This window comes from Lolium perenne, chromosome 4 (assembly GCF_019359855.2).
Source record: "Lolium perenne isolate Kyuss_39 chromosome 4, Kyuss_2.0, whole genome shotgun sequence".
In the NCBI taxonomy this organism is placed as follows: domain Eukaryota; kingdom Viridiplantae; phylum Streptophyta; class Magnoliopsida; order Poales; family Poaceae; genus Lolium; species Lolium perenne.
The window spans coordinates 6139854-6163693 of NC_067247.2; the positions used below are offsets into that span (position 1 = coordinate 6139854).

Sequence of the window (23840 nt, forward strand, 5' to 3'; positions counted from 1 at the left end):
AGTGCTGAGAAAAACAGGGATGCCAACCTCCTTTGAAACCGGTTTCAGAGGTCAGCCAGATGGAAAAAAAAAAAGAAATTCCGCTAGACAAAAAAAAAGTATGCTCTGAGTTCCATGTTTAAGTTGTTTGCATGATCCATAAGACTGGTGAACGAACATATGTATAACAGAGAAAACCAGCCAAAATGTGCCTAACAAAACAGGGATAGCCACTATGTCGAAAGGTTAAAGAGGTCAGGCAAATAGAAAAATATATGCAAGAGTTGGATTTAGCATTCGAAGAATGAGCTACTAGACATGTACAATGAAGAGCAGACGAAAACCCTGCATGGTATTTCAGTCAAACAAGGACCAACTATTTAACGGTAGATGGTAATTCTTCTTGTACTCCCTCCGTCTCAAAAGCTTCTGCTCAACCTTTTCTAGATACATATGTATCTACAACTAAAATATGTCTATATACGTCCGTATTTAGACAAAGTTGAGCAACTTTTTTTAGAGACGGAGGGAATAACAGAAAAAGCCAGGTCATAATGTTGTTCAGGCATCAAACTGAACTATTATTGCTACCCACGTCTTACAGAGAAGTGGATAAGGATTTTTTATGCTGTCCAGATCTCACAAAATCAGTTGTTGGTAATTAAAACCTCACCATTTTTCATATTTTGCACGTTTCACACAAATGAGCAACCATAACTACTAACTAGGTTTCTAAAGCTCAGATAATCGTTTATATCTTGTGTTTAAAGTTTGGCAAGAGATTCTTGCTTGGATAAGAATGACCGCAAGGGCACCAGACCATGAAGCTTCCATCATGGACTGGTAGCGTCGAGCAAAATGGGACACACCCAAGCCGCTTTGCAAAGGCCTGGCCTCTGCCACGTTGTTAATCCCTTGGATGACATGATAAGAATGACCGCAAGGGCACCAGACCATGAAGCTTCCATCATGGACTGGTGGCGTCGAGCAAAATGGGACACACCCAAGCCGCTTTGCAAAGGCCTGGCCTCTGCCACGTTGTTAATCCCTTGGATGACATGGAAGCACAGGAACTCTTGCGTCTTTGAGGGCGCCCAGCCATCAATCCCAAACCTGCTGCCAAAGATAAAGGAGGAGGTCAACTCATGGACAAAAGTGTGCCAAAGGGCTACAAGTAGTCCTGCCATTCACTTGGGATGTGCACTGATGTATGAGCTAACATATGTAATTCACCTCCTAGGAGGATATAAACCAAACTCTATCTTCTCAAGGAAATGAAACGCAAAGGTCCTGGTCCTTTGCGTTTTCTCGAATAAAAAAAGATAACAGGATCATAAATATCTGTGAAACAAATGACAATGGCATAGCACACTGGACTCGGAATCGATGAACTGAAACTGATGTCAACGTAAATATGCAAGCAAGGCTATGTGCAATACCATGCTTTTATCTATGTTGAGCAAGATTGGCTTGGGTACCCTGGTACCGTTCGCTGACTGCAAAACCTTTGCCTCCTAAATAAATGAATTTCAGTTGTACAAATACGACCCCATATTTCGTCAATTACGTGCTAAAATCCAGCCCTTGAAATGTGCCTCAAAGTCAGATATATTATACCAAGCTGGGCTATAACCTATTTCAAGGAATGCAAACAGATTAACTTTCAAATGTCCTGCCATGTTCCTCATGTGCTAAGCTGTGTTGTGTTAAACTGGATCTTGAAGGTGATCATGTGCTGTTCAGATGCGTTGCAATCTTTCAAGCAACATATAATCTCAGGGAGCTTAATGTAAAAAAAATACACTGATAATGCAAAATTGAATATATTAGTTTAGCTCAAAGCCACAAAATTCTGCTAGAATTGTCCACAACTTAACATACGGAAAATATCTAATGCAATAAATTGCAGAACAGAGAAGTCTCTGAATCAGTTAAATTACCATAACATTGGTGCTTATCGAAAATGACAATGCTCACTGAAATCCAAGGCACCATACAAATTGCTTGGATACCATCAGACAAGATTGAACTAGGTACTCATGACCATTCGATGTACAGGTAATCAGGCGTTACAACACTCTCGTAAAACTGAAATGATACAGAACCTGCCGCTGTCAAAACTCAAAAATGGAATCTTGAACTACAAGGGAAAGCTAGAGAGCTTCTTTGAGTTCAAAGGTCTTCCTAATATCTCTAGCTCTATCGTAGTCGTTGAGTGCTACAAATATGTTCATCAAACGACGAGCCATTCCACGAATCTCCTCATCACTAATGCCTGCCCTGCGTCTCTGCTCGACTTTCCATGATATTTCCACCACAAGATCTTTGAAAGGCTTCAGCTTCTCACTTGGTGAAGACCCAACTCCTGAAAGTGATGCAGCAATCCGTTCAGCCCTAGTGATTGCATCGTGGACATCCAATATTATGCTCTTCATGTGAGGAAGAATCTTTCCCACCAATAGCTCTTCTATAGCAAGTTTCTCCAGAACGTTCGCTGCAAGGACCTTTTTCCAAAGGCACACATTTCTAAGAAGGCGTGTGGCGACCCCGAATCTATATGCAGCATACTGCACAGCTCCTGGTACAGTCCTTGTCAGCATTGATCCCCAAGCCGGTACTGAGACATCACCAACTGCCTCAGTCAGACGCTTACACACGGAAGCCAGCAGTTGATGCAGAGCCTTGCTCGAGGCCGGTACATAGGTAATCAACATAAAAATTGCATCCACAGCCTTCTGTGTCCCTTGAGTGCTCAAAACATCCCAACAGTGCATAATACGGTGGTGCAAAATAGGAAGAGCCACCTTTTCAGCTAGAATTCCAACAAGGTTTATATCTGAATCATTAGGATCAATATCTTGCACATCATAATCCACGAGAATGTTAGGCCAGTCCATGTCAAAGAAGTCGGTTGTTTTATGGAGAGGATCCCACTTCAGAAGCTCCAGCCTCACATAAGGGGTGAACACAGATGGTACACTCAGTGCTACATGAGCATCTCGGTAGGCCAAAGGATACTGAGTTTTCCACCCTTCAAACTTGTCCTTGACAATTGTAAGGCTCGAGTATTCCTCTGCAGCATCACTGAATACAAGATCAGCAGTCTTGAGCAATTCATCACGGCTGGACAGATAAGCACTGCTGTCAGTGTCACTCTCATCAGTGCTTAGCTCACCTTCAACATGGTCACTGTTACCACTCTTTCCTGCAGATGACTGTCTTTTGGATTCTGACCGCACTTTTCTTCGCATCCTGTTCTCTTCTCTGCGCTTAAGATCCATACGCTTCTGGAGATTGATATCTCTGCCAAACTCATCGAGCTCTGGTGGCAGGTTTGCGCTCTCCTTAGCAGCAGTGGCTGCTGCTTGTGCAGCAAGCGATGCAGCAGACAGGTTATTTGAGCTTGATCCTTTGCTAAGAACAGATATTGCTGCATTCACCGCAGCTTCGATCACACTGGATTCATCAGCTAGGTCGGCTGCCCGCCTCTCTGAAACGGCCAATGCTCGGTTTTCATGCAATTTTTGCATGTGCTCCTCCAACTCCTCGATGAAGAATGCCTTATCATTCAAGAAATCACACATCACAGACACATAATTTCGGAGCTCCTGCATGTACACGAACTTCTTCTCTGCATCCTGCAGACCACTCTCCAGGCTAGATATCTCTGAAAGGGCTTCATTCAGATGTGTGTCAGTCCTCGCTAAAGCATCAACTGTTGTCTTGTGGGTCTCCTTGAGCTTCCTGATGTTCTCCAGCAGCGCTTTGCTTGCTACATCAGCTTGCTGAGAGATGGACAAGAACTCGGCACTACCCGGTGCAAAAGCAGATGCCCCAGGCACAGCCCCGCTAAAAGAGGGCTGATAATGAGGACCTGCTGAGTATCCAGATGGCTGCTGCTGAACCTGCATCGGAGCAGGTGCACCATTCACCGCTCTTTGGGCAGAAGAGCCAAGCGCCTTCTTGACCTGCTCCTCCTCCCACTTCCTCTGTTCCTCCTCCTCATCATCGTCGTCCCCATCATCCTGAACCTCCATAAACCCATCGTTGATAACCCCCAAACTAGCAGCCGGCCCCCTGTTATTGATCCCTTGGAACACTCCTTTCGAGCTCCTCTGGCCATCACCCGACTTCTCAGTATACATGGCAATCCTACCCTGCATCTCATTGTCGTCTTCATCACTGGACGCGCCAGCAGCATCCCTGCTGCTGAGTACACCGCCGCCATCAAGGGAGATGAAATCTGGCGCCGCATGCCTCGGCTGTTGCCGCTGCTGCCGCTTCGCCCGGATGGCGTCAATCGTCGCCTTGTCAGGTATCGCTGCCCCTTTCTCCTCATCGTCTTCCTCCTCCTCCCCGGACTCGTCGCTTTCGTCTGCATTCTGCAACGGTTTCCGCGGTCCAATGGTCGCCTGCGCCATAGGTTTCACTAGACCTTTGAGAACAACCACCGGCTCCCTGGCAGCAGCGGCCACAGGAGCAGACGAGGTACTGGCCGTAGCTCCAGCCAACCGGTGCTGCCGGGACTCTGCCACGGGAGCAGGCGCCCGCCCATGGAGCGGGCGCGTGTTCTTCTGGAGCTCCCGGAGCCGCTCGGGGGTGTACTCCCCAGCGTGCGACTGCAAGTTGGACGGCTTGGGCGGCGCCGCGACGGCCGGCGCGCCCCTGGCCCGGTCCCTGGCGGGCGTGACGCGGTGGAGCGCCGGCGCCGCCGGCGAGGCCGCGCTGGCCGCCCGCACGGAGGCCGACGGGCGGCGGCGCTGCTGCTGCGCGAAGGGCCCCTCCTCCGCGTCGTCCTCGTCCTCGTCGCCCGCGAAGCTGAGGCGGCTCGCGCTCTGGGACCTGGGCCGCGGCGCCGGCGGGGTCTGCGCCTTGGCGGCCGCGGGACGGCTCGGGGGCCCCGCGTCGTCGCCCTTGGTGGCGCCCCCGTCGTCGTCGTCTGTGCGGCGGCGGAAGTTTTTGCGGTGGCTGCTCATCCCGGCAGCGCGACGGGGCCTGGCGAGTTCGAGGTGGGGCGTGGGTGGAGAAGGATTAGATTTGAGGTGGCGGGTAGATGAGGGCGCCGGGATCTCACCGGCGGCGGCTAGGGTTCCGGCGCGGCGAGGAGATCCGCGAGGCGGCGAGTGAAACAAAACAAAGTGAAGTCCAAGACGATTCGGACCCGGTAAGGGACCGCCTACCTTTCGTCTTGGGCTTTTCTGTCCGAACCGGCCCATGATCTGCCCAGTAAAGGCCCAGGTGAGCCCAACAACAGCCCACTTTAAGTCCAGTTTAAGCCCAGGCCCGCTCGGCCCATGGCCATTCCATTCTCCGTCTTCTCCACCACCACTGCGCGAAAACCCTAGCTAATTCCCCACCACCGATCCCATGGCGACGGCGAGGCTGCGATCCGCGTCGGCGTCCTCTCTCCGCGGGGCGCTCCTCAGCCACTGCTCCGCGGGGCCCGCGCCCGCGCCCGCGCGCACCGTCTCAGGTTCCTCCTCCCCGCCTTCCTCGTGGTCGTCTCAGGTGTAACTAGATTTGATCCTCGTGGTGGGTGCCCTGTAGCGTCGAGCTGAGATGATCTGGCGAGATAGACGAGACGGTTCTGTTGTTTAGGTGTCGGTCTCCTGGTTTGGTTAGGTGTTGGGAGTTGTGTACCAGTGAGTGTCCTCGTGGTGCTTCTGAACTGAGAATTGCGGAGGTAGATGATTAAATTGTAGAGGACATGTGATCTTCAGTGGGCAGGAATGGTCGCTTGCTGTTCATTTTAGGGAGAATTGCGCCTTGCTCCCACATTGATTCTACCGTGTTTACTGTTTAAGCCTGTTGACGCTCCCTAGGAAAATTTCTCAACTAGTATTCTAGTATGCTTTGCAAATGGTGCGCATCAGCAGAACAGCCTCTTTTTTACACCATGTGATTTCAAAACATCTTATGCAGTTTCCTCAGGATTCACACGTATCTAGACGTATAGTCAAATCTAGACCAATCTTGGTCAAATAATTTCTTTTTAGCCATATATAATTATTTCTCTACTTTAAAGTAGTAGATCCGAAATTTTTGTATGTTCCCACTTCTCCCCCATTTAAGCGGTGTTTTAACCTCTGTCGCCGTGGAACTGGCTTGGTCCTCCCATCCGTGACGTTTGATTTTTTTCACCATGACGTTAGTTGGATGGTCAAAATCGAGGATGTTAGTCTGAAGGTGGTATATAAACTTTTCCCCGTGGCCGACCAGCTCCTCCCCTATCCTAGATGGCGAGGACACCATGACCACAACTATGTGCACGCGCCCCTCCTCCTCGCGGGATTTGATCCCTGTGCTCACCGGCGAATACGCCATGGATTTTTCAAGGAAGATGACCAGACCAAGGAGAAGAGACAAGTCACTTGATTGAACGTGGGAGACGACGTATGGCCGTATGGGAGTTAATTTTCCGCTGTGTGGGGCAGGGCAGGCGGGCGGTGGGGGTAGTTTTAAAACAAAACAAACTGGATCCGATCCGCGCTTTCCTTTTTACTAGTCGAGAAATCCTCACTTCTGACTTATCTCTCTCGCGCCCGTTGCCTCAGATTAGACAAACCCAAGAAGCCAGCTTTCCTCCCCTCCTTCCGAGTCCCGATCATCCCTCCCAATTAGCCTCCTCACTGAACACTTCCTAGGTGGATCGTTCGATCTCTCCTTGTCCGGCTCAATCACGGAATTGCTGCTTATGGCGGCCATGGACGAGGCACTCGATCCCCTCGGCCAGATCTAGGAGCCTTTTGGGGGCACCATGCTGAGCTGCTGGTAAGTTCGTCGCTCGAATCTATCCGCCGGGCAATTAGTACCGGGTGCCCCCTCCCCTACCAATTGAGATCCGAGCAGACGAGGAACCTTTCCGGGTTTTTTTTTTTTTTTTGTGTGTGTGTGTATATCTTCTTGGGTGTGCTCTGGGAGAAGTGAGATTGGCTATACACCAAAGCTGGGTGTGGGAGGGGAAAAAGATCCAATTTTTTTCTACATAGGTAGTAGCTCAGTTCCGCGTCGATTAAACACGTACAGATTTAGTAGTTTTTATACAGTTGCGCCTTGCCAAATCCAAAGCTGTTGAACGATTTTTATCTCAACTACTGTTTTCAGGAACACCAACAGACCTGCCTTGTGAAGTTGCTAAAGAATCGATGGAACATTTGATCGGCCAGATCAATGCACTCATCCATCGTCCGGACGATGGCTGCAACAAAATCCAAGTATTCCTGCGCGCGTTCGAGCACCTGGTGTCCAACACAAGAGGCGGTGCGGTGGTACGGTGTTGGGCAACCCAGAATGGATGGCTACTCATCGTTGACCCTGTTTCCCTGCATGCCGCACTGTTGGACCTGGAGGCTCGAGTCCGGGTCGACCTCCCACGCCTCGCCGACGGCGACCTGCCCAGAAACTGCAAGTGCCTGCTCTCCCACGAGAGGGCGACGTCACACGGCTGCGTGCTCCTCGTCGTGGACATGGACAAGCCCGTGTTCCGGTACTGCCGCGTCGACAGCCAGGCACAGCAGAGGTGGTACTCGTACGAGTACAGCTTCCAGAGGCGGCACGGATTCCATGTACAGAGCATCGCTGCCGCGAACGGGGACTTCTACTTCCCACTATCGCCGACGGAGCTGGTGTGTATGGAGCTCATGTGCTATGAGTTCAGTCCAGAGCCACGGTTCACAACCGTGGAGCACGGCGAGTTGTACCTCGCCCCCGAGCTTCCCTGGGAGGAGGCGCCGCGCCATCTCGTGGGGTTGCACGGGGAGCTGCTGATGGTCGTCCAGAGCTGCCCTCTCTATGATGGGACCTACCAGCGCCAGGACGTCTACAGGATGGATTTCATGAATCGGCGGTGGACCGAAGTGTCCCGGCTCGGTGACCAGGTCCTGCTGCTCGGCCCGTCGCAGTTCACGGCGTCGTTCATGGCGAGCGACCTTGGCGTGGAAAACAACTGCGTCTACATCGTCACGCCAGAGATGCCCATGTACGTCCACGACGTGAAAGCGCAGTTCAATCAGCTGTTTCGCCGGATCCCTGCCGATCCTGTTTTGTCCAGGATGCACACCCTCGCGGCCAATTCCTGCGGCTTCCTCGCCGGCTTGCCAGGCTTCAAGGATCCAACCAGCTCTTGACCCCAGTTTCAGTCATCTTTGCTCTTTTCAGCGCCTTGAATTGCTCTTTTTAATCGAACCAGATGCTTGTTTTCTTTATGTATATTGTTCTGCTGGTTCATTGCTTACCTACCTGAGAGCGGTATTTACTCGTTGTTGAATATGCTGGTCTGACTGGTAATGTTTCATTGGTCGACCAATTCATCCGTGAATACCTAAGAGCAAGTCCAGCAGGTCCCCTAAATTTCCCTCCCTACATCTCCATGTAGGGGATACCCCTAAAAAGATTCTCTCCCTATATCCCCTATACCATCTCCCCTATATCACATTCATATATATTTGAAGAATATTTTGTAACCAACTCTCTCAAATCCAATTATCTTATGCAGTTTCCTCAGGATTCACACGTATCTAGTCAAATCTTGGTCAAATAATTTCTTTTTAGCCATATATAATTATTTCTCTACTTTAAAGTAGTAGATCCGAAATTCTTGTATGTTCCCACTTCTCCCCCATCTAAGCGGTGTTTTAACCTCTGTCGCCGTGGAACTGGCTTGGTCCTCCCATCCGTGACGTTTGATTTTTTTCACCATGACGTTAGTTGGATGGTCAAAATCGAGGATGTTAGTCTGAAGGTGGTATATAAACTTTTCCCCGTGGCCGACCAGCTCCTCCCCTATCCTAGATGGCGAGGACACCATGACCACAACTATGTGCACGCGCCCCTCCTCCTCGCGGGATTTGATCCCTGTGCTCACCGGCGAATACGCCATGGATTTTTCAAGGAAGATGACCAGACCAAGGAGAAGAGACAAGTCACTGGATTGAACGTGGGAGACGACGTATGGCCGTATGGGAGTTAATTTTCCGCCGGTGTGGGGCAAGCGGATGGACGGGCGGTGGGGGTAGTTTTAAAACAAAACAAACTGGATCCGATCCGCGCTTTCCTTTTTACTAGTCGAGAAATCCTCACTTCTGACTTATCTCTCTCGCGCCCGTTGCCTCAGATTAGACAAACCCAAGAAGCCAGCTTTCCTCCCCTCCTTCCGAGTCCCGATCATCCCTCCCAATTAGCCTCCTCACTGAACACTTCCTAGGTGGATCGTTCGATCTCTCCTTGTCCGGCTCGATCACGGAATTGCTGCTTACGGCGGCCATGGACGAGGCGCTCGATCCCCTCGGCCAGATCTAGGAGCCTTTTGGGGGCACCATGCTGAGCTGCTGGTAAGTTCGTCGCTCGAATCTATCTGTCGGGCAATTAGTACCGGGTGCCCCCTCCCCTACCAATTGAGATCCGAGCAGACGAGGAACCTTTTCGGTTTTTTTTTTTGTGTGTATATCTTCCTGGGTGTGCTCTGGGAAGATATACACCCAGAGCACACCCAGGAAGATATACACACACACAAAAAAAACCCGGAAAGGTTCCTCGTCTGCTCGGATCTCAATTGGTAGGGGAGGGGGCACCCGGTACTATTTGCCCGGCGGATAGATTCGAGCGACGAACTTACCAGCAACTCAGCATGGTGCCCCCAAAAGGCTCCTAGATCTGGCCGAGGGGATCGAGCGCCTCGTCCATGGCCGCTGTAAGCAGCAATTCCGTGATCGAGCCGGACAAGGAGAGATCGATCCACCTAGGAAGTGTTCAGTGAGGAGGCTAATTGGGAGGGATGATCGGGACTCGGAAGGAGGGGAGGAAAGTTGGCTTCTTGGGTTTGTCTAATCTGAGGCAACGGGCGCGAGAGAGATAAGTCAGAAGTGAGGATTTCTCGACTAGTAAAAAGGAAAGCGCGGATCGGATCCAGTTTGTTTTGTTCCAAAACTACTGATACGTCCAATTTGCATCACTATTTTATATCATAATTTGCTGTTATTCATTGATATATTTCATATTGGGACACAATACTTATGTTATTTCATCTATTTTGCATGTTTCATCATTATTGGAGGATAGAACACCGGAGCCAGGATTACTCGCTGGAAAAAGCACCGTCGAGAAAGCAATATTTCGGAAGATCAACTACGGAAGGAAATTATACCAAAAATCCTATTTTTCAAGATGACGAAGGAAGCCGAAGGAGGAGCCGGGAGCAGCCAGGGTGGGCCCACACCCTAGGGCGGCGCGGCCCGAGCCCTGGCCGCGCCGGCGTGGTGTGGAGGGCCCACGACCCCTTTCGCCTCCTTTTCTTCGCCAAACCCTTCGTCCCGAAGACCTAAGCCACGGAAGGGTACCTCGCGAAGAGTTACACCCGCCTCTGCGGGGCGGAGAACACCGAGAGAGAAAAGAGCTCTCCGGCGGGCGAGAATCCGCCGGGGAAATTCCCTCCGGGAGGGGGAAATCGACGCCATCGTCACCGTCATCGAGCTGGACATCATCGCCATCACCATCATCATCATCTCCACCATCATCACCGCCGTCATCACCGCTGGACACCTTCACCGCCATAGCAATTTGGGTTTGATCTTGATTGTTTGATAGGGGAAACTCTCCCGGTATCGATTTCTACTTGTTGTTGATGCTATTGAGTGAAACCATTGAACCAAGTTTATGTTCAGATTGTTATTCATCATCATATCACCTCTGATCATGTTCCGTATGATGTCTCGTGAGTAGTTCGTTTAGTTCTTGAGGACATGGGTGAAGTCTAAATGTTAGTAGTGAACTATGGATGAGTAATATTCAATGGTGTGATATTTAAGTTGTGGTGTTATTCTTCTAGTGGTGTCATGTGAACGTCGACTACATGACACTTCACCATTTATGGGCCTAGGGGAATGCATCTTGTATTCGTTTGCCAATTGCGGGGTTGCCGGAGTGACAGAAACCTAAATCCCCGCTGGTATATCGATGCAGGAGGGATCGCAGGATCTCAGAGTTTAAGGCTGTGGTTAGATTTATTCTTAATTACTTTCTTGTAGTTGCGGATGCTTGCAAGGGGTATAATCACAAGTATGTATTAGTCCTAGGAAGGGCGGTACATTAGCATAGGTTCACCCACACAACACTTATCACAACAATGAAGATTATTTAGCCGTATGTAGCGAAAGCACTAGACTAAAATCCCGTGTGTCCTCGAGAACGTTTGGTCATTATAAGTAAACAAACCGGCTTGTCCTTTGTGCTAAAAAGGATTGAGCCACTCGCTGCAATTATTACTCTCGCACTTTACATACTCGTACTTTATTCAACTGTTACATCAAACCCCACGAATACTTGTACGTGAGCATTTACGGTGAATCCTTCATCGAAACCCCTTGACAACACCTTCTGCGCCTCGGTGGGATCGCCATGCTTACTTATCGAAGATACTACGATACACCCCTATACTTGTGGGTCATCAAGAATATTTTCTAAAGCGCCGTTGCCGGGGAGTGAAGCGCTATTGGTAAGTGGAATTGGTAAGGAAAACCTTTCTTGTTGTGCTGATTTTATTTCACTTTCTTGCTATAAGTCATTATGGAGAGATCTTCTCTTCAATTTCTATTTGGGAAATCTACTACTACTGCAACGGTAGTGGATGAGGCGCCAGGTGAGGAAGTGATACCATATAAAATACCTATGAAAATTATTGAACGTGTTATGGATAACCGCTATGAAGGGGATGGAACTGTCCATCCTGGTGATCATTTATTGTTTTTGCATGAATTATGCGGGTTATTCAAATGTGCGGTGTATTGCTATGGATGAAGTGAGGAAGAAACTATTCTCTTTGTCGTTGTCCCAGAAGGCGGCGCATTGGTATAAATTACTTGGATAATGGGGATTCTCTTGAATGGAATGATATTGTGCCCCGGTTTTATTCTAAGTTCTATCCTCCAAGTGAAATTCATAAGGATCGGAATCGCATATATAATTTTTGGCCTCATGATGGAGAGAGTATTGCCCAAGCTTGGGGGAGACTGAAGTCTTTAATGCTCAAATGCCCCATTCATGAGCTTCCTGGTAATGTTATTATTGATAATTTCTATGCAAGACTTTCTTTTCAAGACAAGACCTTCTTTGGATACTTCTTGTTCTGGATCATTTACACGCAACAAAGAAGAGTTTAAAAGGGACCTTCTTGATCGAATCCAAGAAAATACTGAAGGATGGGAGAACGACAAGGATAGAGAATCAGGTATAATTTATGATTATAAATGCATTGAAGCTTTTATGGATACTGATAAATTTCGTAATATGAGTGCTATATATGGTCTTGATTCTCAAGTTGCTGTAAATCTTTATAAAGCTTTTGCCTCTCATTATGAATTGCCAAAGAAGAACTTTGATAAGTATCATGAACCCTATAAAGATAAAATTGATTCATCTATTAATAAATGCGTTGAAGTTGAAACTGCTGATCGTGTTATTCCTGAAGCTTATATTGAAAAAACTCCTTTCCCTGCTAAAATGAAAGAGTACTCTGTTATAAATAGTGCGGTTCATAAAAGTGAAAAGAAACATGTAGAACCTGAAGAACAAATAAAAGTTGAACCTGCTGTTGCAATAGTTAAAGATCTTGTGATTGAAAATGTGGAGGATGGTCATATTATTTTCTGTGAAGATGCTTCTAATATTGTTTCACATCCTAATAAACCCAAACAAGCTAGTGTTCCTATGCTATCTGTTAGAATTGGTGATCATTGTAATTATGGATTATGTGATATTGGTGCAAGTGTTAGTGCTATTCCGTATGAGCTTTACACGGAGATTATGCACGAAATTGATTCTTGTGAACTTGAAGATATTGATGTGGTTATTCAGCTGGCTAATAGAGAAACTATTTCTCCAATTGGTATTGTTCGAGATGTGGAAGTTTTATGCGGTAAGATTAAATATCCTGCTGACTTTTTGGTACTTGGTTCTGCTGCTAGTGATTATTGTCCTATTATTTTTGGTAGACCTTTTCTAAATACTTGTGGAGCTATTATAGATTGCAAGAAAGAGAAAATTTTGACTAAATTTGCTGGTGAATCTTATGAGTTTAACTTCTCTAAATTTACTAAAACTCCTTATAAAGCTGATTTGCCTAGTAATGATTTTAAAATGGAGCAATGTGCATCTATTGTTCTTGTTCCTAATAATCCTTTGCAGCAACATTTGGAGGATAGCGAGAGCGAAATTTTTAGGAAAGAAAGAGATGAGCTTGAGGAAATTTTTCTTCGCCAACCTATTCTCAAGCATGATTTACCGGTGGAAGATTTGGGTACAACACCGCCACCAAAGGAAGATCCTGTTTTTGATTTAAAGCCTTTACACGATAATCTTAAATATGCTCATATTGATGATAAGAAAATATATCCTGTTATTATTAGTTCTAAGCTTTCAGAGATTGAGGAAGAAAGGTTATTGGAAATATTGAAGAAGCATCGAGGCGCTATTGGCTACACTCTTGATGATTTGAAGGGGATTTCTCCGTCTATATGCCAACATGCTATTAATATGGAAGATGATGCAAAGCCTGTTGTTGAACCTCGTCATTGCCTAATTCCAAAGATGAAGGAAGTGGTAAGGAATGAGGTATTACGACTTCTTGAAGCTGGTATTATATATCCTATTCTTTGATAGTAGATGGGTTAGTCCTGTGCATTGCGTTCCCAAGAAAGGAGGTATGACTGTTGTGCCTAATGATAATGATGAGCTCATTCCTCAAAGAGTAGTTGTAGGGTATAGAATGTGCATTGATTTTCGAAAAGTTAATAAAGTTACTAAGAAAGATCATTACCCTTTACCATTTATTGATCAAATGCTAGAAAGATTGTCTAAAAATACTCATTTTTGCTTTCTTGATGGTTATTCGGGTTTTCACAAATTCTTTGTTAAAGCTAAAGATCAAGAGAAAACCACCTTTACTTGTCCTTATGGAACTTATGCTTATAGACGCATGCCTTTTGGTTTATGTAATGCTCCTGCTACTTTTCAAAGATGCATGTCTCATATTTTTCATGGTTTTTGTGAAAGTATTGTAGAGGTATTCATGGATGATTTTTCCGTCTATGGGAATTCTTTTGATAGCTGCTTGCGAAACCTTGATAAAGTTTTGCGAGAGATGTGAAGAAACTAACCTTGTTCTTAATTGGGAGAAATGCCACTTTATGGTTAATGAAGGAATTGTATTGGGACATAAAATTTCTGAGAGAGGTATTGAAGTTGATAGAGCTAAAGTTGAAGCAATCGAGAAGATGCCTTATCCGAAGGATGTTAAAGGTATTCGTAGTGTTCTTGGTCATCTTGGGTTTTATAGGAGATTTATTAAAGATTTCTCTAAGATTTCAAAGCCTCTTACTAATCTTCTTCAAAAAGATGTACCATTTGTTTTTGATGATGATTGTAAGGAAGCGTTTGAAACTCTTAAGAAAGCCTTAACAACTGCTCCTATAGTTGAACCCCCGATTGGAATTTACCCTTTGAAATTATGTGTGATGCTAGTGATTTTCTTTGTAGGCGCTGTTCTTGGACGACGAGTAGATAAAAAACTGAATGTTATTCATTATGCTAGTAAAACTCTTGATGCCGCTCAAAGAAATTATGCTACAACTGAAAAGGAATTATTAGTCAGTAGTCTTTGCTTGTGATAAATTTAGATTTATATTGTTGATTCAAAAGTTACTATTCATACCGATCATGCTGCAATTAGATACCTTATGACAAAGAAAGATGCTAAGCCGAGGCTTATTAGATGGGTACTTCATTTGCAAGAATTTGACTTACATATTGTAGATAGGAAAGGTCTTGATAATCCTGTTCTTGATAATTTGTCTAGATTGGAAAATATTGCTTATGATCCTGTTCTGTTAATGATAGTTTTCCAAATGAACAATTGGCTGTAATAAAGGTGAGCTCGCGAGACAGTCCTTGGTATCTTGATTATGCTAACTTTATTGTTTCCAAGTACTTGCCTCCAACCTTTTCAGCTCAAAGAAAGGAGGAAATTCTTTTATGATTTGAGGCATTATTTACGGGATGACCCACACTTATATAAAGAAGGAGTGGATGGTATTATGCGAAGATGTGTCCCTGAATATGAACAACGGGGAGATATTGAGTAAATGTCATGGTAGTGCTTATGGAGGACATCACGCCGGAGAAAGAACCGCGCAAAAGGTTCTACAATCAGGTTTTTATTGGCCAACTCTCTTCAAAGATGCGAAAAGTTTATTTTATCTTGTGATGAATGCCAAAGGGTTGGTAATATCTCCAGACGCAATGAAATGCCTATGAATTATACTCTTGTTATTGAACCGTTTGATTGTTGGGGATTTGACTTCATGGGACCTTTTCCGTCTTCGGAAGGTAACACTCATATACTTGTTCTTGTTGATTATGTTACTAAATGGGTGGAGGCTATACCTACAAAAAGTGCTGATGGTGAGACCTCTTTAAGAATGCTCTTAGATATTATTTTTCCTAGATTTGGAGTACCTAGATATATTATGACTGATGGAGGTTCTCATTTTATTCATGGAGGTTTTAGAAAAACTCTTGCTAGGTATGGTATTAATCATAGAATTGCTTCGCTTATCATCCTCAAACTAGTGGTCAAGTAGAGTTATCAAATAGAGAGATTAAATCTATTTTGGGAAAGACCGTTAATAAAACTAGAAAGAATTGGGCTAGTAAATTGAAGGATGCACTTTGGGCTTATAGAACTGCTTATAAAAATCCCATGGGAATGTCACCTTATAAAATGGTTTATGGGAAAGCTTGTCATTTACCTTTAGAACTAGAGCACAAAGCTTATTGGGGTACATTAGAGAATTAAATAAAGATCCTAAACTTGCCGGTGATAAGAGGTTGTTGCAATTGAGTTCTCTAGATGAATGGAGAAGTGAAGCTTATGAAAATGCTAAACTCTTTAAAGAGAAAGTTAAAAAATGGCATGATAGGAGGATCATCAAAAGAGAATTTAATATTGGGGATAAAGTCCTATTGTATCGGTCTCGTCTCAGATTCTTTGCAGGGAAATTACTCTCGAAATGGGAAGGACCATATGTTGTCGAGGAGGTGTATCGTTCAGGAGCAATCAAAATTAGCTCTCTCCAAGGCAATGCTACGCAAGTGGTGAATGGACAAAGACTCAAGCATTATATCTCGGGTGATTCTTATAATGTTGATGTTGATATTATTCAAGTGGAAACACCGAGGCCTACATCAAAGGGCAAATTGACGGTCCGCGAGAACTCGACTTTGAATAGGTAACAAGATCGGTAATGAAAAGTACGCAATTTACTTTCCGAACTATATTTTTCTTTGTTTCGGAAAATATGAGAAATTACGAGTTCGAAACGGAGTGGAAAGGACGCACGAGGGTGCCACCATAGGGCGGCGCGGCCTTACAGGCCCGCGCCGGCCTATGGTTTGGCCGCCCGTCGCTCCTTTCCGACTCTCTGGTTCGATCTGGTATTTTCCTTATTTCGCGAAAATATTTGCTATATAATCTCCCGGACCCCTGGAGGTCCGTATATCGTGTTTTCGACGTGTTTTGTTTCGAGCTGTTTCTGCCAGGATCTGTTTTCGGTTTAGAAGCACCATGGCCTCCAACAACAAGGGCAAGGGGCTTTCGGAGGAAGAGAAGGAGGTGCCATCAAGACAAGATCAGCAAGCCGGAGGGAGCAAGCAAATCTTGGTGGGATCTGTTGACATTCGACGTTCTTTTTCTCATAACTTGCAGGGACCTCTATCACCCGCTCTCAGCCTCGACTCTTTCCCCACGATGGAAGAAGTCCTACGGGTTACCGATGAGTTTTGTGATCAATATCGGGCTCTGAAAAGAGAAGTGGAGATACTCCAGGAGGAGAACTGCCGTCTCCGAAGATTGATTGAATACCACTCGATTCGCGCTACAAGGTCGTCATCGCCAACTTCGGATAACAATGAGTCTCTTCGAATCTTAGTGCAGAATTATCAAGCTGAGAAACTGAAGACGAAGGAGCTTATTAAGAAGCTCGGGAGGAATTCATCACCACCATCGCCGCAGGAGTAATTCATCATCGGTATTGGCATCCCCTTGGTTTGTTCCAAGCTTGGGGGAGTGCCGCGGTATCACATTATCACTACCTTTTACTTTTATTGTCAAGTAGTGTCATATCATGAGTAGGGAAGTTATCATATAAGATGGGTTGCGTTTGGAAGTATCTCTCCTTTAGTTGGTTGTCTATGTATCCCTTGGTGTGAGTTATCGTTATGGAATATTAATGAGAAGTCTTATCATTTACATATTGCACATCTTATTTTAGTTTGCAATCTTTACTATATGATTCACCTTGTTGTTAGTATTGGTATCACTTTGGGAGCATTGAATAAATCTATTTGGTTTTGGCAAACTTAGCATTGGTCAATAGCAACAACACTTTGAGGTTTAAATAGAAAAGAGAAATACATGTAGATGTTTCATTGTCTTTCTTGTTAGCTCATAGCTTATTATTCTGAAGTTAAAATTGTTTGTGCTTACAAGGAAGATGCATGATTGTTTCTATCACATGTATATTTGTTTGTTTCCCTCGACTCTTATGCTTGCTAATTAACCTTGCTAGCCAAAGACCTGTACTGAGAGGGAATACTTCTCGTGCATCCAAACCTTAACCCAAACCTATGCCATTTGTGTCCACCATACCTACCTACTACATGGTATTTTCTGCCATTCCAAGTAAATACTTCATGTGCTACCTTTAAACAATTCAAAACTTAGTATCTCTTATTTGTGTCAATGTTTCATAGCTCATGAGGAAGTATGTGGTGTTTTATCTTTCAATCTTGTTGGGCAACTTCCACCAATGGACTAGTGGCTTCACCCGCTTATCCAATAATTTTGCAAAAAGAGCTGGCAATGGGATTCCCAGTCCCAAATTAATTAAACTAAATAGACACTCCTCCATGGTATGTGATTGATGGACGGCACCCGAAGGATTCGGTCAGCCATGGCTTGTGTAAGCGAAGGTTGGGGGGAGTGTCATCATCATAATAAAACTAAAATAAAAAGGCACTCCTTCATGGTATGAGATTGTTGGCAGGCACCCGAGGATTCGGTTAGCCATGGTTTGTGAAAGAAAGGTTGGAAGGAGTGCCACACAAAATGAAAATAATATGGGAGCCGCTCTTAGGAGGTTGTCTGGCAAGGGGGTTAGAGTACCCGCTACCAGTCGTTGACAACAACAAACACTTCTCAAAATGTTACTTTTATTCTCTTTATATGATTGCAAAACTGAAAAAGCTCTAGCACATGATTTAACCCCTGCTTCCCTCTGCGAAGGGCCTGTCTTTTACTTTATGTTGAGTCAGTAAACCTATTTCCCTCCATCTCAAGCAAGCATTTGAGTAGTTGTGATCAAACCATTATATTGTGATTTGCTACATCATGTCTTTTATTCTTCTTTGTTTAGTACAAGTTTTATTTGAATGAATATAGCTTTGCAAGTTATCAATGATTATGAGTAGACCATTACGATTGAGTATGCAAGTTGTGCCTTATAAACTCTAACATGAGAGCGCTGCTCAATGAGATAAATATAATCTGTTAATTGTTCTCTGACCAAGAACGAAGTTTGCCATCACCAATCATGATTTCTCATGCACCTTTACTTGTGATTACCTTATACTTGTTTCAATATGAGTTATAAGAGGTTGTTTACTATAATGTCCTGTGTGAATGAATATGATGCTTCTTGTCCGTATTTTATTTATCGACTCTTCACTCCATAAACATGTGGTCATGTCTATCGAGCTCAGTTTCGCTTGGGGACAAGCGAAGTCTAAGCTTGGGGAGTTGATACGTCCAATTTGCATCACTATTTTATATCATAATTTGCTGTTATTCATTGATATATTTCATATTGGGACACAATACTTATGTTATTTCATCTATTTTGCATGTTTCATCATTATTGGAGGATAGAACACCGGAGCCAGGATTCTGCTGGAAAAAGCACCGTCAGAAAGCAATATTTCGGAAGATCAACTCTGGAAGGAAATTATACCAAAAATCCTATTTTTCAAGATGACGAAGGAAGCCAGAAGGAGGAGCCAGGAGCAGCCAGGGTGGGCCCACACCCTAGGGCGGCGCGGCCCAGGCCCTGGCCGCGCCGGCCTGTGGTGTGGAGGGCCCACGACCCCTTTCGCCTCCTTTTCTTCGCCAAACCCTTCGTCCCGAAGACCTAAGCCACGAGAGGGTACCTCGCGAAGAGTTACAGCCCGCCTCTGCGGGGCGGAGAACACCAGAGAGAAAAGAGCTCTCCGGCGGGCAGGAATCCGCCGGGAAATTCCCCTCCGGGAGGGGGAAATCGACGCCATCGTCACCGTCATCGAGCTGGACATCATCGCCATCACCATCATCATCATCTCCACCATCATCACCGCCGTCATCACCGCTGGACACCGTCACCGCCATAGCAATTTGGGTTTGATCTTGATTGTTTGATAGGGGAAACTCTCCCGGTATCGATTTCTACTTGTTGTTGATGCTATTGAGTGAAACCATTGAACCAAGTTTATGTTCAGATTGTTATTCATCATCATATCACCTCTGATCATGTTCCGTATGATGTCTCGTGAGTAGTTCGTTTAGTTCTTGAGGACATGGGTGAAGTCTAAATGTTAGTAGTGAACTATGGATGAGTAATATTCAATGGTGTGATATTTAAGTTGTGGTGTTATTCTTCTAGTGGTGTCATGTGAACGTCGACTACATGACACTTCACCATTTATGGGCCTAGGGGAATGCATCTTGTATTCGTTTGCCAATTGCGGGGTTGCCGGAGTGACAGAAACCTAAACCCCCGCTGGTATATCGATGCAGGAGGGATCGCAGGATCTCAGAGTTTAAGGCTGTGGTTAGATTTATTCTTAATTACTTTCTTGTAGTTGCGGATGCTTGCAAGGGGTATAATCACAAGTATGTATTAGTCCTAGGAAGGGCGGTACATTAGCATAGGTTCACCCACACAACACTTATCACAACAATGAAGATTATTTAGCCGTATGTAGCGAAAGCACTAGACTAAAATCCCGTGTGTCCTCGAGAACGTTTGGTCATTATAAGTAAACAAACCGGCTTGTCCTTTGTGCTAAAAAGGATTGAGCCACTCGCTGCAATTATTACTCTCGCACTTTACATACTCGTACTTTATTCAACTGTTACATCAAACCCCCCTGAATACTTGTCTGTGAGCATTTACAGTGAATCCTTCATCGAAACTGCTTGTCAACACCTTCTGCTCCTCGTTGGGATCGACATTCTTACTTATCGAAGATACTACGATACACCCCCTATACTTGTGGGTCATCAACTACCCCCACCGCCCGTCTGCCCTGCCCTACACAACGGAAAATTAACTCCCATACGGCCATACGTCGTCTCCCACGTTCAATCCAATGCCTTGTCTCTTCTCCTTGGTCTGGTCATCTTCCTTGAAAAATCCATGGCGTATTCGCCGGTGAGCACAGGGATCAAATCCCGCGAGGAGGAGGGGCGCGTGCACATAGTTGTGGTCATGGTTTCCTCGCCATCTAGGATAGGGGAGGAGCTGGTCGGCCTCGGGGAAAAGTTTATATACCACCTTCAGACTAACATCCTCGATTTTGACCATCCAACTAACTGTCATGGTGAAAAAAATCAAACGTCATGGATGGGAGGACAAGCCAGTTCCACGGCGATAGAGGTTAAAACACCGCTTAGATGGGGGAGAAGTGGGAACATACAAGAATTTCGGATCTACTACTTTAAAGTAGAGAAATAATTATATATGGCTAAAAAGAAATTATTTGACCAAGATTCTAGATTTGACTATACGCTAGATACGTGTGAATCCTGAGGAAACTGCATAAGATAATTGGATTTGACGGCGGCGAGTGAAACAAAACAAAGTGAAGTCCAAGACGATTCGGACCCGGTAAGGGGCCGCGTACCTTTCCTCTTGGGCTTCTTTACCAGAACCGGCCCATAATCTGCCATGTAAAGGCCTAGTTATGCCCAGCAAAAGCCCACTGTTGTTCCAGTTTAAGCCCAGGCCCGCTCGGCCCATCGCCATTCCATTCGCCGTCTTCTCCACCAGCACGCGCGGCTCAGCGCGAAAACCCTAGCTAATTCCCCACCACCTCGGCGACCGATCCCATGGCGACGGCGAGGCTGCGATCCGCGTCGGCGTCCTCTCTCCGCGGGGCGCTCCTCCGCCACTGCGCCGCGGGGCCCGCAGCCGCTCCCGCGCGCACCGTCTCAGGTTCCTCCTCACCGCCTTCCTCGTGGTCGTCTCAGGTGTAACTAGATTTGATCCTCGTGGTGGGTGCCCTGTAGCGTCGAGCTGAGATGATTTGGTGAGATCGACGAAACGGTTCTGTTGTTTAGTGGTTGGTATCCTGGTTTGGTTAGGTGTTGGGAGTTGTCTACCAGTGAGTGCTCAAGTGCTGCTGATGTTGTCTTGGCTGATTGCTCGCTTGTGAACCTCTTGTGGTGCTTCTGAACTGAGAATTGCGGAGGTAGACGGTTAAACTGTAGAGGACGTGTGATCTGGAGTGGGTAACGATGGTCGCTTGCTGCTCATTTTAGGGACAATTGCGCCTTGCTCCCACATTGATTCTGCCGTGTTTCAGCCTGTTGACGCTCCCTGTGAAAATTTGTGAAACTACTAGTATGCTTTACAAATGGTGTGCATCCCCAGAACTGCCTCTTGTTTACACCATGCGATTGCATTTTGAGAAAATTAGATGGTACAAAAGAGACCATTTTAATGTGCTTGTTGTCAACTTGTAATACATGTCTAAATGTGCCCTTATTCTGAAATCTGGATAACATCCTAATGTATAGCAGTATAGGGTCAGAAGGGCATGTTGCTTTGGCTGATTTATCGTCTCGGCATGCATGGTTCTCTCTAGCTTGAAACTGACAAAATTTGATCCTGCTCTGTGGCACTGGTATTTGATTTCCTAGTTCGATTAGGTTATTTTTTTTTAGAGTATTTTGATTAGGTATTGGGAGTACCATACGAACAGGTGCTGAACTGATGATGTTATCTGACTCATCACTGACTTATGGACCTCTTTTTTGTTCTTGTTTGGCTTATGAACATCTGCTTTTGGTTATAAACTGACAACTGTTGAGGTATATGGTTAATTCATTGGGAAGATAGAGTGTTTTAGGTGGTTAAGAAAAGTCCCTGCAGTTCATTTAGGGAGAAAGTGTCCACATAGAACTTGTCATGTTTAACTGTACTTGCATGCCTGCTTCTGAATTTTTCTTGTATTTTGCCTTAAACTCGTAAGTGTCCTGATTCAGTGATAAATTTTTTGCACCTTTTCTGTGTTTCTCTAGATTAATGCTCTCAATTGGAATTAGTTTTTATTTATCTTCTAGTAGTATTTCAGATTGTGGCCCTCTGCAGCAGCACCTCTCATCTTGTCCATATCACATAGTTGCATTTGGGCAAACATACATAGTAATATCTACTGCTTTGAAGTGCTTGTTGGAGTATGTGTGTGAATATGCCTTGCAATTTTGGCATGTGTCATTTCCCCTTTTGAATTACCTTAAACTGTGTAGCGTCCTGAATTGAAGATAAAAAAACATGTAGCTATGACAGGTTTACTCTCCAAACATGCTTCTGTTGGATAACCAAAGTTAATCTTCTGCTGTCTTGCATGTATCACTGGAACTATATATGCAGAAATGGCTCATTGCCCTTTGCTTTGCCAGATTTTCAGGTTACTAAATCTGCAACGTGGAGGTATTTCTCAACGTTTAAGCAGAATCCTCTTGCAAAAGGCGACAGATTCAGTCCAATCCCTTCTCTGTACGGTCAGGCAAGATGGGCTTCTCAAGCCACTGCCATCAAAGAAACTGACCCCAGTGGCGGCAAGATAAGCATTGGGCCCAAATCCAAGCAGATCAAGGAGGACGGCGATAAAGATGACGAACTTGTTTATCAGGGACCGATATCATCAACCATCAAGAAAGTGAAGCTCCTGTCCCTATCCACCTGCTGCCTCTCCGTCTCCCTCGGCCCCGTGATAACCTTCATGACTTCACCCGACATGAACGTGATCCTCAAGGGCGGAGTTGCAGCCACTGTGATCTTCCTCAGCGCCACCACGACTGGAGCCTTGCACTGGTTCGTGAGCCCCTACATACACAAGCTGAGGTGGCGGCAGGGTTCAGACAGTTTTGACGCAGAGATCATGTCGTGGCTGGCTACACCCCTGAAGAAGACGATCAAGTTTGCTGACATCAGGCCTGCGGAGACGAACCGGCCTTTCGTCACCTTCAAGGCCAATGAGAGCTTCTACTTCGTAGACGCCGATCACTTCCAGAACAAGGCCTTGCTGGAGAGGCTCACGCCCAAGCACCCTCACGAGTCCGCATTCAAGAACTTATGATGCGAGTTGCTCCAGTGAGGCGGTGAGTGTGCCTGTGCTTGTGAACCTTGTTGGGCGCTCGGATTTTATTTTCATGTAGCTTATACTTGTGAGAAGATCTTAGTATATGTCATTGCTGTTATTTACCTTCTGTATGGAGACTTGCGGATCACATTTGTAGAATTTTTTTTACCAGCGAGAGCACAGGTGAATGGGCGATGTGCACTCCTATGCTATATTGAATAAGTAGCAGTGACATGTCCCTCTCGGATTGGCAGTTTCTTTGAAGATGGTAGCAATGCTCCCAGTTCCAGTCATGGACATTTTCAACTGTTTTGCCTTGAAAGGCAGTGATACTGTATTTTTTTTAACAGTTTCTGCCGAAGCTATTAATGTTGTATATCTGAACAATGCATGATTTTCTGTGTTTCTTGCAAGAT

The 23840-nt window shown here is 45.5% G+C and overlaps 2 protein-coding genes across 3 annotated transcripts; one reads left to right on the forward strand and one right to left on the reverse strand.

The window, feature by feature from the left end:
• Window positions 1-1952: 1952 nt before the first annotated feature.
• Window positions 1953-5076, reverse strand: LOC127349416 (transcriptional repressor ILP1). The gene has a single exon (XM_051375171.2). The coding sequence runs from the start codon at window positions 4953-4955 to the stop codon at window positions 2133-2135; it is 2823 nt and encodes a 940-aa protein (XP_051231131.1). The 5' UTR covers window positions 4956-5076; the 3' UTR covers window positions 1953-2132.
• Window positions 5077-5343: 267 nt separating this feature from the next.
• On the forward strand, window positions 5344-23551 carry LOC127349417 (uncharacterized). Of its 2 annotated transcripts, none has more exons than XM_051375173.2 (2): window positions 5344-5452; window positions 22742-23551. In XM_051375173.2, exons 1-2 carry the CDS (start codon window positions 5347-5349, stop codon window positions 23419-23421), a joined length of 786 nt encoding a protein of 261 aa, XP_051231133.1. In that variant the 5' UTR covers window positions 5344-5346; the 3' UTR covers window positions 23422-23551. The 2 variants fall into 2 exon arrangements, with proteins under 2 accessions (XP_051231133.1, XP_051231132.1); XM_051375172.2 differs by lacking the exon at window positions 5344-5452 and adding an exon at window positions 21116-21272.
• The last annotated feature ends 289 nt before the right edge of the window (window positions 23552-23840 follow it).

Bases quoted from the DNA above. Each gene is read 5' to 3' on its own strand.
- LOC127349416 (XM_051375171.2), bottom strand. From the start codon at position 4,955: ATGAGCAGCCACCGCAAAAACTTCCGCCGCCGCACAGACGACGACGAC.
- LOC127349417 (XM_051375173.2), top strand. From the start codon at position 5,347: ATGGCGACGGCGAGGCTGCGATCCGCGTCGGCGTCCTCTCTCCGCGGG. The intron at 5,453-22,741 runs GTTCCTCCTCCC...TTGCTTTGCCAG, and splicing joins GCCCGCGCGCACCGTCTCAG to ATTTTCAGGTTACTAAATCT.